Below are 16,094 nucleotides of genomic sequence, written 5' to 3' on the forward strand. Positions count from 1 at the left end.
ACATCAAAATCAATGACAGAAGTGGAAGCAAGACATCCATTAGAATTTCAGATCTTTCATCGTGCATCTAGATAACATTGCCATTTTCTTGAAGGCAACAGTGCAAATAAAGATTAAGAGCACTTGCAGACATCCTTCAGAAAAAATCTTTTTTCTTTCACTTTATGCCTACAGCGTTATAGATTGTGTAAATTCTATTGAACAGGAAACAGGTAAACACATCAGGTTTGTGAAAGTGAGGAAAACTTGCAGAAGGGGCCCAGGAAAATAAGAATCTACTTAAAAGCTAATCTTAAAACCCCTTTTATTCATTTGAGAACAGAAGTTTAAAATATTGTTTTTAAAACTATACATGTGATCTTAAAATACTGGAAATCTTCCTGCATCTAAAATTATTAAAAATATATAAATAAACCAATGAAAATATTGGTAATTTCCATGTAACATTATAACAATGTTTTCTTCATGAATATGCATTTTCCCCTCAGCTGTATTTAGAAATCTTTTCATAATTATTTTAGGTTGCTATATCTTAGTGGCTCTATTTGGCAAGGTTTTTTTACAAGAAAGCTGGGGTAATGAGAATATCTAATGACCAAATTCACACAAATATCAAGCTTCAATCCAAACCAGTACATCTTCAATTAATAACCATACCTGAAAATCCCCAGAGAAGCTGTTGAGCTAGAATATAATCAAATCCGTTTTTAGAAAACATCCTGTGAGCTACACATTAATACACTCAGTATAGAAAGAGTTACTAACTAGACAAATACAGGTCTTATTTTAGGAGATTAAAAGTAAGATGTTTGTCTTTCAAAGAAATAATACAAGAAAATTTCTATTTCTGCAACTGTATCAGAAATTTCTCTGATGTAATTTCTACAGCTATATAAATAAAATTCTTGACAGATTAAGATTTCTAAACTTGTCAAAACCCCCTCTAATACTTATTATTTATAGCAACATACAACTTTTTTGGTAGTGCAGTTATACTTTACAATTGTGCAGAATCATAGAATGAAGAATAATTTAGGAGGAGGTAGAGAGAAGAGAAAAATAGGATGCTTGAATCTTGTAAAGAACTATCTAATAGTATTTAAGAATTTCTAGAACATTTAGAAGAATAGTCGTCATATTTATTAACAAAAATATGTTCTCCTAATGAATGAGAGGCACACTACCAAGAGTAAGTCCCTAGAAAAATATCAGATGCCAGAAGAAAAGAGAGAAAAAAGTAAGACCTTAAATGTGACCTAAAATCTTCCCAGTAACTAAAAAGTCTAGAAAGACTTCATTGCAGCTCTGAGACCAAGCCTGGAGGGGAAGGAATGTCCTAGAACTCAGCAAGGGACTGGTTCAATAACAGAGGGGGTTTTTTTTCATTTCTGTCACCTCTGCTATTTTAGGATGTATTCAAGCATATACTGTATTTTCTTTTGGTTGTTTTGCTCTGCTTTTTAATTTAAGCCTGCTTTCAGATTGCTTTGTGACATTCACTTGGAGGAAATTGTCTAGGAAAGTACATCTCAAAAGTCAGTTCAACGTTTCATCACACAGAACAAGCATTTTTCAGTACTAACATTGCTGTCTTACATTAAATATTCATCCATCTAATCTCACTGTGGTTGTCTTGATACCTATATATTTCTGTTCTTTAAAAGTTACTAATAAAACAGTAGCTCCTTATGGTTCTATCCTAGATCATGAATATTCCCTGTTTGGATACACAATTTGAGGTAGTCATTACTTTCAACACTTTACATTCTGTTTAAAAACAGTACTGAGGGAAATTAGCAGTAGGGGAAAAAAATTAAACCAAGCATATTCTACTGCATTAATAGGCACAACATCCATCATCTAATATGCTGATAGGACTTTGAAAGTTTTGCATTTTAAAATAAAGGTTTGCTTTATAATAATTTCAAACTTGATGTCCTTCATATTCAGTTGAAGTCCCATATTTCGTATTTTCTATAGATTTCATATTGTTTTTAATATTTACATGTTTTATTCTATGCAAAAAGTCACTCAATTCTTCTATTTTTTTCCCAGGTGCTTTGCCATACTTAAAAAATTTATCATCTTGCCTCAGAATGACCTTATTTTTCTATTGGTTTTGATAATGAAGGAATGATCAAAACATGGAGAAAGGACGAGCTTTAGAACTCAACAAAAGGAGTAATAAAGAGAATATTTAAAGGATTGAAGGGGAAAAAAGGTCAGAACACAGAAGAAATAGAGACTGAATGACTGAAGATCATGATAAAGAATATAAAGAAAAGCAAATCAAGACTATGAGTAATAGTATTCTACATCCAGTTCTAATGTCTTCAGTATAAAAATGAACTCTGATGAATCAACTCATTAAAAAAAAAACCCAAAAACCAAAAACAAGAATGTTTTCCTGAAAAGTAAATCTTCTAGACACTGAAGAACAGCTTATTTTTAAATAGTATTACTGTATGGTGAGCTAACAAGTGAATTGGTTTGTGGATTTTGTTTACGTGAAGACACTTCTGAGATTCAGGCTTCAAATTTACCAATCAAATGATAAACACAAGGGTGGAAATGTAAGTGCAAACAAACACTGAGAAGAATAAATGCCGAAAAAATTAATTGTGAAGACATTTAAACATAGAAGCATCTTATCTATAGATACAACAAACTCCTTCACTAAGTCTTTTGGTCACGATTGGGAGTATTTCCGTAGGTCCACATTGACACAACCATAAACTATGAATTAAGACTCAGGAAACACAGGAGGAAATTACATGATCTACAGTATGCTTGAGGCTAGACACTTAAACTGACTTAATCTGGTCCAAAACAAATGTACTGATGTGATCACTTGCAATTGTGAGATAAGAGATGATCCACAATACTAAAACCATGACACAGCTATTGCATATGCAAATCCTATAAATACAACAGAATTAAGACTAAGTGGAAGAATACTATTTGAATAAAATTCTTCATCCTTGAATACATTTTACTAAATGAGTATCTATTGTCTTATCACAAATTTTCATCCTTCTTCCTTTGCCTTTTTGTTCATTTATAATTTTCATTTGTGTCATTTCCAGTTCAAGCAATATAGTCTATCATATCTTAATGGATTTTTACATGAGTGTCTTATTTATGGGAATGCAACTTCAAGAGACATTACTTTAAACTTTGGCTTAGAGCTAGTCTGTTTGAACCATTAGAAGTTGGTTTCACTATAAGAGAATACAAAAGACACATTACCTCGGCTTTTGGCGGCTTCTTTCAAAGCAGCAAGAACCTCAGGCTTCAGGTCATCAGAGAGTAACTTTCCTTCCAGGCCAGGAAAGAGTGATCTAGCACACCATGAAAAAAAAGAAAACAAAAAAAGGCCCCCACACTTTAGCATAATTTATTTATGTTACTGCACAGACATTACCAGCTTGGTAATCATCATGGTAGAACAGTAGCATGCAAAGCAATCACGTACATATGCAGAGTAGGGCTTTCAGTGGGCATTTTCTGACAAATGAAAAAATCCTACATTTAGAAGGAGAGGGTAGTAAGAAAGTAATTTTTCCAACTATTCTTCTTTTCAAAGCAGGTTTTCTTTTGATAGAAAAACTGGGATTAAAAAACTATTTTCACCTATTTGAATTGTACAAAAAAAAAGTTAAAATAGTACCTACCATTCTATGTCTCTTAGAATTCTGTTTGAAAAGTGTACAAAAAATACAACACATAATTCTAGAATGTCACACAGGTCTGTGGATTTGAAAAGATTTGCAGATTTCAGATCTGTGATCAATAGTTAAAATTATTGTGCGAAGAGTAAGTTTCATCCTGCCCTTCTCTTGCTTTAGCTCTTAAAACTAGATCGCTTTTCAGGGCTTTGGTCTTTGTGAAATCAAAAATAAAATATCCAGTTTAATTCTGATCACAGGTATGTTCATTAGACAAACCAACACAGAATCTTGTTCTTCCACAGAGTTAACAGAAAGAAAATGCTTAAGAGCTTATTTTACCTTCTTAGCAGGCTCCAAATTTGAATAAGAAAAGAGCCAATCTCCTAAATTGAAAGGGGTTTGAAACATCTAACATGCATAATTTATCATACTTAAAACATTAGAATTAAAGATACTTGATGCAGGCAAGAATAGAGGCAAAGAAAGCATTACTATTTCAAATTTCTGTTTTAGCACAGCTAGCAAGGAGATTTATGACTCTTATCATACGCTTTTGAATCAGTTTTACAAGGCCTATCAAACCAAGTCCACTACCAATGGAACATGAACTGGATAAGATATACTGGCGTCCTCAAGTTTCAAAAAAAGTATCTTATATCTAGTCTGAAGCAGGGCTCTAATTTGTTAGTCTCATCATGGGAATGTTTTCCGTTTTAGTATGCTGCTGTAACTTCTGGAAGGAGTGCAAGAACAACAAAAGATAAATCATCTCACAATTGATACTAAAGAACATTTTTTTTAGAAAAAGACACTAGAATCACAGGCTCTAAGTGGTTTTAATCCCCTGATAAATAACCTGAATTGTTTAGAGCAAGAAAGATTATGGGTTTATGATTATGGGTTTAAATTTATGGAGCTCCTGGAGTGCATCCAGCAGAGGGCTTTGAAGATAATTAAGGGACTGGAACATCCCTCCTATGAGGAAAGGCTGAGGGAGCTGGGCCTGATCAGCCTTGAGAGGAGACGACTGAGAGGGGACCTCATCCACATCTATATGTATCTGAAGGGAGGGTGTCAAGAGAGTGGAGCCAGGCACTTTTTTGTGGTGCCAAGGATACAGGCAATAGGATATGAGGCAAAGAGCCTTGGCAAAGAGAAACCAATGCACAAGAAGTTCCAGCTGAACACGAGGAAGAACTCCTTCACTGTGCAGTGACCACACACTGGAACAGGCTGTCCAGAGAGGTTGTGGAGCCTCCCTCACTGGAGATACTCAAGAACCATCTGGACACAATCCTGTGCCGTGTGCTCCAGGATGGCTCTGCTTGAGCAGGGAGGTTGGAAGGGACCACAGGGGGTCATCTGACCCGTTCTGTGATTCTGATTAGAATATAGCAGAAAAAAACCAGCAGCAGACTTGAAGATATGCAAACTGTTTTCAAGAAGCATGGGAAGACAAGTTACCTGCATCCAGCTGCTTTTCTTGAAGATTGGCTGTCTATATGTATATTCAAAACACATTTTACATAAGGACCTCACTTGAAGCACTTTTTACCTTAATAATATCTCTATGGGCACACTCCAACCCACCTCTATTTCCCTTATAAACAGTCCACAGAGCAGGAAAAGCAACAAAAACAGGCCAAGTGTCACATTCTCTCAAGTTGAATGTCTGGAAATTAGTGGAACTCTGAGGCAAAGGAGAAGGTGGGATTATTGTAAACATACATGCAGGTAGCACATTGTAAGGGGAAACAGAAAGACAGCTGGTGTGTCTGAGTGACTTCAAGCCATACATCTTTAGAGATTATGTGGAGAATGGTCCAGATTTAAGAAGTATTTAATACATGCGTAATCCAGTACAGACATAAAAAGCAGTAGTCATGCTTTCTCCCCAGTGACCCCAAGCTCATTTATTCCAGCTAGCCTGCTCTTTGCTATCCTCTCCCCAGTGTCAGTGCAAGCTCTTTTGGCTGATGAAATGAGGACCAAATTGGAGCACTAGTGCAGCTGGGAAATAAGCAAGGAAAAAAGCTAATTGGAGAGGGACTGGAAGGAACAAAAGGAGAGCAGATGTAAAAGTACTACCTCACTGAAAGTAAGTGTTGTGATAAAAAAAAAACTAAAAACAGATGTAATCTCAAGACTTAAGTTTAATAAAAGCTCTTATCATTACCTAATTTAATGAACTTCCTAGTATGCATATTTCTAATCTCCTCCTATTTGTAATTCCCAAAAGAAAATGGACTTGAAAGGTATCCCGAGGTATTCTCTTGAAGCGTAGATCACACAATTCTTTTATAAAGGGTTAATGGCAAATAGGTGTCAAATTTTTCAAATGAGACAGATGAACACAGACATACACATATATACAAAAAAAGAGTTCTATCTATGCATTATTTCATCACAATACAGGCTGCTGCATACCTTGATTGTTGATAAGCAAAGAACAGTCTGAAGCTCTGTTTTAACATATACCTTAAAAAAAAAAAAACCACTAACGAAAAACCCCCCACAGTATTACAAATATTAAGCATACCTGGGATATTCTTCTGAGGTTATGTAAACTACATCCTGTTCTGACACAGATGAGGAAAAAGGAATAAAATTCCCATTCTGTAAAGGCAAAAGCTCCAATCCAATCAGTTCACTATAGACTCCATCAGAAAGCACAAATTCTAAAAGATGAAGCTTTTCTTCAGCAGGTCCACTGTGTCCAGATTTCCGTAGCACTTGTCGCACTACAGTGGGAGTCACTTTTTTCACAGCTTTAGCAGTAGAAATAGTAAGATGCACTGCACTAGCAATATTTGCTGGTACCTTGGCAATCTGCTTCCCTGAATTCTGGAGGTAGTTGAGAACAGACTGTGTGTACTCCAAACTCTCATCCATTTCAGAAAAGTGCACCTGTTCCACCTTTATCCACTGATTACTCACTGAGTAAATAACTGTATGCTGGAGCAGGTCTCTAAAGAGAGGTAATACAATTGGTTTCCAGGGTACCCTGATTTTGTTCTCATCAGGCCATAACCTATAAATTCTTTCAGCTGACAACGGAAAATCTGAATTCTTCTCAGTCTCCATTCGTTTGATAGCTTCCAAAATAAGGGTGGTATATGCCTTAGGCACTATATTTACCACAAGGAGATCATTCCACAAAGCTGCCGGATCTCTCCACTGATCCAACTCTCGCCATTTGATACTCCTCCTATTGTCTGTGAGACCAAAGAAACCACTAACATGAACTGGGAGTCCAGTTTTGCTTTCTTCGCCTGGAGGCAAAGGCAGAAAACAAAAAGCTCTTCCTGAAAAGTCTGCTACGGCTCCATTTTCCTCCACATTAGTTGCTAAAGACATGGCTATTCCAATTATAGGAACAAATTTCAAGTCATCAGCTAAAGAATCCAGCTCTGTACACATTCCTCGACCACCCACACAATTACACACTAACCAAGATGTTTTCTGTGCGTCTTTAACACTCTCATCTTCTACAACTATATTTACATGGTATGTCACACATGTTATACTATTGCTTGGAACTCCCTTACAGTACTGATTTATTGCAGTTCCCAGGATTTTGATAGAATTGGGTCTCTCATGTTTCAAGGCCTTGTTCTCGCTGGCAGTTACTCTAAAAACCAGCCTCTCTGTTCCATCAGCTTCCCGAACGTGCAATGAAACGTCCTGAACACTCTTCAGGAAAAGCAATACTGTGTCCGCATCTGCTCTGAAGGATTCAAACAGCTCCAGAACCTTCTGTTTGTCGTAAACATTGCTGCTCAGTTGGGAGGGCTGCAGGCGAAGTGGGAAACGAAAAAAGGTACCAGGGAAGTTTCCGTTCTTAAAGGTTTCCTTAGTGCTGCCAAATACACCAATGAAAGGTGCAAATTGGTCAGTAAGTTCATTTATTTCCTTGCTATCTTCTTTTAGGTTCCAACACTGGCCTGACTCATGAGGTCCAAAAAGGGTTTGATGGGGATCAAGCATTCCAATCTGGTCACCACTGAAGATGCTAGGGACATCTGTATACATAAAAACCAACAATTATTAAAAATCCTAAAACAACATACTTTAAAAGTACAGTGTTAAGGAACAAACTTTAAAAAAGCGAGAAAAAAATATTCTAAAACCATGATGAACAGAGTATAATGCCCAGGGAACCGGCTGAGTGACCATCCCTGAAGGTATTTAAAAGACACATATACATGGCCCTTGGGGACATGGCTTAGTAGCAGGCCTGGTACCTTTTGGCTTACAGTTGGACCCAATGTTCTTAAAGGTCTTTTCCAACCTACATGATTCTGTGATTCTGATAACAAAATTCAGTGCTTACTGACAGGGAAGAAACAAGCACACACCTATTCTGCAATTGAATATATAAATACTCATTCAGCTATTTGAATGCTAGCAGACAGAGAGCAACAGCAAATACAATTATTTTCAACTACATACTTTTATGTTTCCAGCATTTTCAAGAAAAAAACCATCTAATTTATTACAAGTGTGCTCTATTAGATTCATACTTTGCAGATCTTGAAGGCTGGCAAACAGTAATCCTGTACATTTAAAAGCACAAATTCCCAGAATTATCAAACCACTGAATGTTAATTTTATTCATGCTCAGCTAGGCAAAATATTGTTAAAAAACATCATGTATCTTAAAAATTCACTTCACAAGGTAAAAAATTTTATTTCAGCAAAACTTTGCCTCTTATTCTGTACTATTACAGGTGTGGAGACTGTAAGCATTATTCATGCTTCTTCTGTACCACAATAAAACATTCTGGGAGAATAATATGTTTCAAGACTGGATATTACCTGCTTGTGAAACAGTATGTACTATCTCTTTCAATTGTAAATGTGCATATACCTCTATTACATAATATCTTTTCTAGCAGGAAATAAAAATCACTACCTACTATACAAAGAACCTGCAAAAGAGTTTCAGTCTAGTGAGTAGAACTTCCACACTTCTACTTGGATAGCTACCATACATTATGAGCCTCTATAAAATGAGCACCAGTGTATAATTGAAATACCAGTGTAAAGGAATGTGCATTTCAATATAAGGGACTAAGTAGATAATGATGCTAATAGAACAATCTTCTTCAAAAACATTCAGAATCAAATAGATATCTTACAGGATTGCAAAAAATAGGAATGCTTCATAAGAAAATCTAGCCATGTACTAATTTTAAAACGCATTATAGAGAAAATATTAAATGTTCGTGAATATCTAAAGTAATTTAACTATTTAAAACTTCAACATTTTCTTTTTAAAATAACTACAAAGAGTACCTGTTATATGATAAACTGAATTAAAGCCAATTCCAAATCTTCCAACTTTCAAGGGATCATCTTTCTTCCTGCTTCTTGCTATTTCCTGTATACCATGCCAGTCTTCAGGGGTGAAAATGGCATCATTGTACGCATAAAATGCTGGCCCTATAATAAACAGGCAAGAGTTAAAAAGATGACAGAAGAAAACTATTTAATGTTTAAAATTTCTAGGAAATGAAGTCACAGACCTGAGAAAGCATTTCTTTGAAGTATGCATGTGCAAATTGAATGGGGAAGCTATGACTTAAGATGACATCAAATTATGACTGGTAATGAAAAAAAAAGCAAAATGCAAAAGCAAGGAGATGAATTTAACTCTGTACATGGTAGTTAGATTTATATTCTGATGTGGTATTTAATTCTCGCATCCACATTTTAAAAGAATGATTCTGAAAAACTGAACAAAAAGCAGAAAACAACGAAACTTCTGAAAAAAGTACCATGTGGCACAAGACTTAAACTCAATCTGTTCAGTCTATCGAAAAGATATCTGAAAAATGTACTAGTCACAGTCCAAAGATACCTCCACTGGAAGGGAATATAAGGCAAGATATAACAATAACCTGTGTCTAGAAAGTAAGGCAGACAAATTCACATTAGAAGACATAATAAGGCTGATTAACAACTGAAAGAAGCCAGAAGAAAGAAGTAGTGGATCATCCATCATTGAAATCTACAAATCACAACTGAATGCCTTTCAGGATGACTATGCAAACTAATTTGCTTGTTAAATACATAACTGACCTTCATCTCACAAAGCCATAGTAAATGATGTAAAATGATGCTAAAGTTTCAATAAACTGTATTTGCAGTATACAGGCAATATGGAGCAACGCTGGGTGTAAGGGCAAGAGAAAAAGGATGGGGAAGAAAACTGAACTGCCCGGACAATGCTGAAATGTAAAGGGCTATGGTCATCTTACATTAAGAACTGGTGTGCTGGCTTGGGCTTCTTGGTAGCTGGGGGCTGTATTTTGGATTTGTGCTGGAGACAGTGATGGTAACACAGGGCTGGTTCAGTTATCATTGAGCAGGGCTTACACAGAGCCGAGGCCTTTTCTGCTTTTCATGTGGTCCAAACAGCAAGTGAGCTGGGGGTGCATAAGGAGCTGAGAGGGGACATAGCCAGGACAGCTAACCCCAAACAACATGCATATTGAAGAACAATGACCACATTTAATAAAAATTATATTTACCCTGATATTGTGCCATGTCCTTGGACCATAATGTTTCTGTTCCATACTGAGTTTCATCATATAGAAACCTAACCTCTGTGGCACCAGCATCTTCTGCATTCTGTATCAGTTCCTGAGGCAGAAAAAAAATAAACAAAACAAAGTGTAAAGCAGTAATACATATTCTAGCAATGGCTTTTGAACTTAAACAGTAGAAAATAATAAGCAATTGTCTCAAGTGTAATTATTTTCATACTTTTCAACCAAAATGGTTTTATCCAGTTTACCTGCATAAGAATAGGTATCCTTATAAAACAAATATTCAGACAAATACTATAAATGTGATTTGAATTTGAAGCTCAAGCACCATATAAAAGCAGTCACAAAGCTGAGAAACAAGCTACTAAGCTGTTACTACTATATTATCCTGAATCAGAGCTGTAGAAGTCTAAAAACAACACAAATGTGAGAAGGAAAAAAAAGAATTTTCATATTTATCAAAGTGTATTGTTAAGCCTTTACAAACAGTTGTACAACAACAGTGAGGCACCCATCCACAAAAGGGTAATACACAGCACTCTTCTTTACGTCAACTGAATTAAGTTCAGGTTAACATTTCACAGTATGAACCAACCATTCAAGGGCCACGATGCTCACACTTCTAAACCCCTTTGACAAAGGGCTGCAAAACAGCTCTGACCAGTAGCTCCCTAAGCCACGAACCAACAGAGCAGCGCCCCCGTTGATTTAAACCCACAGACTGGAAAGAGGCTTATATTGAGTATTTGTTAAATAGTATTAGTAGTGGTGAGAGCTATGGAAAACTACAATGTCAGTAAACTAGTTCTGTAAACACAACCATTAATAAAATATGCCTATTCAGTCCCACTCTCATCAACGGCAGACGCGTAAGCATGGTTATAAATACCTACGGGATTACAGCCTCACACAATGCTCTGTTTACACTGAACCACCCCAGTGTATCAGGGCTCCAGATATATAAACACGTGTGTATGTTCATGTGGGTGTGTGCAAGGTTAGCATATGAAAGTACTTCAGCTGAATTGAAAAGCAACATAGATACATCACATGCAATGTATTCATAGACATAATTTCATTCAATTATGCATAAAAGACTTGATAGCAAGATGAGCTTGTACTTAGAAAATGCATCAACTAGCAGCAAGTATTTCAGATTAAATTGCATTCAAATATACTGTTGAGACTAAAATAACCTCACTGTTATCTAATATCTGGTTCCAAAATTATAACCCTTTGATTTTGCAGTTTGTGACAGTACGTTCAGTCTATAACGTATATTATATTGTCACTTCTACATAATTTTGAAGTATTATGAGATAGCAAGAAATATACCTACAGTTAAGCATAAATAAGAAATGTTTAAAGAATCTTTACAAGATGTTTATATGCAGTTCTTCTTCTAAAAGAACAATCATGACAGTTCTTCATGAAGATAAAGAAAGATAGCCCAAAGTCTTCAGAAATATTAAATACTAAGTATGGAAATCACCATGTAGTCAGACTTGCATTCATGCTGTGGCACATGGGGTAACTGCTACATTCAGCTGTAACAGCATTGTATCTGAAGAATCAAAACCCTGAAATAAATTTTAAGGTATCAGCAAAATTCCTGGTAGTAATCTCTCCCTAACAATCTGTTAACCCTAAATTGTAAACTATGAAAATAGCATCATTTCTACTTTTAGATTTACCTATCTGATTTCTAAGGACATTACCTTATTTCTTCATGTTGGAATGAAAGTTTGGGTTTACAATGTTGACGAGATCTGAACCCTTCTTAATTCAAATACATTTTACAGATGCAACTAGTACTGAGAAATAATAAAAATGTAAGCACCCTCTTACAAACTGTAACAGACAGTACAGACGCTGCTCAGAATGTATCCAGGAAGCAGTTTGCCAAAACAGTTGAAGATAAGCTTATCTTGGGCATTCCCACTAAGCATAATCAGCTTCTAGTTCCATGGTTGCAAACAATACAACAGACATCAGGAACTGTCATCATCTATCAACATTTGTGTGTTTTGTATGTATGTATGTATAGATAGATAAGACAACTTTACCAGATTCCATTAGTTAGAATCTAGTATTCCCATACACTAAGAAAATTAGGTTCCTACCACCCATGTGATGAAGCATGCTGGATGAGAAGTCTAACATCCAACTAATCACCCCAGATGCTCTTAAAAACAAAAAAAATCAAACTGCCATTTTCAGATATTAACATAGGAAGCTATGATAAATCACACAAATCATCTTCTACTGAGCAAACTCAGAAATGTTTAAAGGAAAAAAACAAACAAAAACCACACAAAACACACAACTCTCTTTGCCTTGTCCACACAAATGGAAACATGTATCTCCTGTACTACTGTAAATATAAGATAAAACAACCATAAGATTTTCTGGAAAGTGTTAAACTTTGGTATTATGTCATGCATATTAAATGACGGTTAAATATGCTATTTATTGTCTACCTTAAGAATCTGTCCTCCCTCTGGGTATCTTCTTAATATATCCTTAAGAAAATCAACAAGTGGCGGAGTTGTTTGTCCAAAACGACCTAAAACCAAACAAATAAATTTAAAAATCCCCTGTGCATTATGCTACTATGCACCTAATTTCAGATTAAATAAAAAACCACTAAACAATTACTGCAAACTTAGATAATTTCTTTAAACTAACTTAAGGCCTGTTATTGTAAAGTCTTATCTTTCCAAAATCAACTGTGAAAATACTACATTATAAATCTTTTAATTAAAAAAAGTAAAGCAGCAGTTTTGATGTTAAAGTCAACAAGCTGTTTCATATCTAGATGAAATAAATTTGGAGGCTGTCTTTGCAACAGTTATACCACAATTCCAACTACTTGATGTTCAAAAGTAGGAATTACTAAAAGACTACTATTTTTTAAGTAGCAGGACAGTATTCCAGGGCAGCAGTGGCTCTAACTCTTTTATAGCCAGTGATGATCCCTACTGACAGCTACACACAGGCACAGAAGGTTTTGGCTCTAGTGTACACCTCCTGTTCTGACACACTTTGGGCATGGACCTGGTGCCAGTTTTGGTGTTGCCAGACCTTAACCCTGGAGGGAAAAGAGTCCAAGCATTATGAACATCTGCTCCAAGAGAAAAAGTTATCACAAAATTAAAGGTTCAGTACTCTTCAATTCAAACTCCGGTCTGAGGCTAAAGGGCAGCTCCCTTAACCAAACCTCTAAAACATGTGCTTCAAACAAATAGCAATGATGCAATCCTCACAAGGAAAACAGACCCTAATGATGCCCTATCTAAAGCATCCTTATAAAATTATTAACAAGTAATTATTCTCTCCCTCTCTTCTGCATATACGTGTGTTTATGAAACACACAGAATCAAACACGCATATTATGTATATTCTGGAATAAAACACTAGGAAAAAAAGCAAAGTGGAAAAAAGGGGACAAATAAGAGTTCTATTTGCTGAGAAAATGTCAAGCAAAAACATCAAATATTTTGTCTTTAAAATTTTCTTGTGTCACTTTATTTAAGGTAATTTAATAGCATCAATGAAAAAAATAAGCAAGAAATTGCAACTGACAGCTGAAGGTGTGTGAAATATTTTATAACTTTTGTTAATTTTACAGAAGTTTATGAAAGTCAATATGCATACTTCCAAAATAAGGTGAACTGATCAACTGAAATTATCCAAAATCAAGAAACTAATCTTCTCTAAGTTAGGCAGGCAGGTGGAAGTATTTAAACAACACATCTCATTTACCATGGGAACCACAAAAACAGACAAATAACTTTTAAGTGATAGGAATGAAGATAGACTTTGTTCACTTTAAATCCAAGAGCAGAGCTGCTCTATGCATGTCACAACAATTACTCTGGCTATAGATCATTATTTACTGCATCTTATCAAAGGCTGAACTGATTTTTCTTGACTATTAGGGCTGGTGATATTTAACACAAAACTGGTACCACAAATTTCAAGTAGAAACTTGTTCTCCCATAACAGCAGACAAGCACTCAGGAGCCCAGAGAGTCTGTGCAGTCTCCATCCTCTGAGGCTTTCCAAGCTCCACCAGATCAACCCTCAAGCGACCCGGTCTGACCTCAGAGCTGTCCACACTTTGAGTAGGAAGGCTGGAGTAAAAACCTCCTGATGTCCCTTCCAACATGAATTATTCTGTGATCATATGAAAAGATCATGTGTTATTTGACAGACACCAGCAATGAATGAGCACAAAGGGGACACGGATGATCTTCAGAGTACTTCAGCAACTCATGTGCTTGGTCCTACTGACCATGCACTTCCAAGTGAGAAATTCAGGGCATTTCTTGATTCATCTGCTGTAAGGAAAAATCTCTGAACTGAAAGACTCCGGAATGAACACAAAAGGCTGATACTAAAACCTTCAGATGTTTTAGATTGACTTACATCAGAACTGTGGGCCAGGAAAAGTTAAGCACTTTATCTAGACATAGACAGCTTACAGTGAAATCTCTAAGAAAATCTCCATTTCTAGGCACAGAAATACAGTGCCAGTTTTTCTTTCCCATTTAAGATTTCTTAGGGCCACTACACTTTATCCTCTATATACTTGCATGGTGGAAAATAAGACTTTTTTTATTTAGTCTACCACAGCCTACACACAGCAAAACATCAGAGCAAGCAGTCAAGAATGAGAGAAAGAAAAGCATTTGATGTCATAGAACCATGAAGTCCATTTTTATAGGTGTTTTCTAATTACTTCAGGTTCTAGAGAATGTGAACACGAACTTCTGACTAATATACAAACTTCCCTCTGTTACTAAAAATCCATAATCCAGTTCATGGCTTGAACAGGCTAAGAAATACAATATTTTTGTGAGACCAAATAAAATATCTGCATGAAAAGAACAGTTTCCTTCTTCATCCTACCATCCCATTAGCAATTATTTCACTGCCTTGCAATAAAGTTATTGTGAGAAAAATACTAATGCTAGCAACCAAATAAAATAATTATGACAAATTTTAATTAGAGCATTTCTGAAGATATTCAGTTATCAAGACACCATATGAAAAGATACACCTTCGGTTTTCTTTAATAAAAATGTAAATAACAGACAGAATTAAAAGAAAACCAAACTATCAAAGAAAAAAACCTAAAAACAACGGAAGAAATCCAGAGATTTTTACCAGTGTCATATTTTTTTACATGGTGGTTACTGAAAAGATATCCTTTCAGTATCTGAATTGCTTTCAAGTATTCAGCTTCTTTTATATGAGACAAGGCAGCTACAACACTACTGAAAGGCAAGTCTTATTGATTCCAAAGGACAGCAATAACCTAAATTCTACACATTATATTACAAAGAAAAAAACAAATGCCAAGGCACTTAAAAAGAGAAGCCTAATTTTTCTAGAGTGGAATGAAAAGAACAAGTGTCAAACCTAGGACTTACATGAAAAATAATTGCTTCACATTTAAAGGAGATAAATTTTCAATTAACTCCATGTTGCATCAGAAAATGCTTTGAGCTTCCAGTTTATAAACAGAGACAAATATTTTCCATACCTCCTCCTTTCAACCCTTTTGACTGAAGTTTCAGAAAAACTTGATTTTGAGACTTCTGAAGATCCACAATCTTGATATCATCAGACAACTGAAGGAAAAAATAAGACAGAACTTGGTCAGAAGTTTCAGTTTGTTAGTAACAGGACCAAAACAAATCAGGTGGAAAAAATGCCTATAGAAGCATACTAAGAGCAAGCCACGGCCTCTTGTTTGTACATTTGAAAAAGTTTTGTATTCAGGGAAGTTCTGGAAGCATAAAATGAAAGCATTATTGTTCTAAGGTGAATGACCATAAAAAAAAATTAACATATACAAGAA

The 16,094-nt window shown here is 35.6% G+C and overlaps 1 protein-coding gene across 7 annotated transcripts in view; it reads right to left on the minus strand.

The window, feature by feature from the left end:
- The window catches only part of SACS (sacsin molecular chaperone), a 58,062-nt gene that overhangs the window by 16,381 nt on the left and 25,587 nt on the right, over positions 1-16,094 (minus strand). For all 7 annotated transcript variants that reach the window (XM_042023957.1, XM_042023956.1, XM_042023962.1 and 4 more), the window contains 6 exons: positions 15,777-15,864; positions 12,706-12,791; positions 10,208-10,319; positions 8,970-9,116; positions 6,211-7,693; positions 3,250-3,341 (listed from right to left, as the gene is read on the minus strand). In XM_042023957.1, coding sequence (XP_041879891.1) covers positions 3,250-3,341; positions 6,211-7,693; positions 8,970-9,116; positions 10,208-10,319; positions 12,706-12,791; positions 15,777-15,864 — 2,008 coding nt within the window. The remainder of the gene's footprint in view (positions 1-3,249; positions 3,342-6,210; positions 7,694-8,969; positions 9,117-10,207; positions 10,320-12,705; positions 12,792-15,776; positions 15,865-16,094) is intronic.

Source organism: Corvus kubaryi, unplaced genomic scaffold (genome assembly GCF_017639235.1).
Source record: "Corvus kubaryi isolate FWS band 111438036 unplaced genomic scaffold, C.kubaryi_AGA036_p1.0 37256, whole genome shotgun sequence".
NCBI classification, from domain to species: Eukaryota; Metazoa; Chordata; class Aves; order Passeriformes; family Corvidae; genus Corvus; species Corvus kubaryi.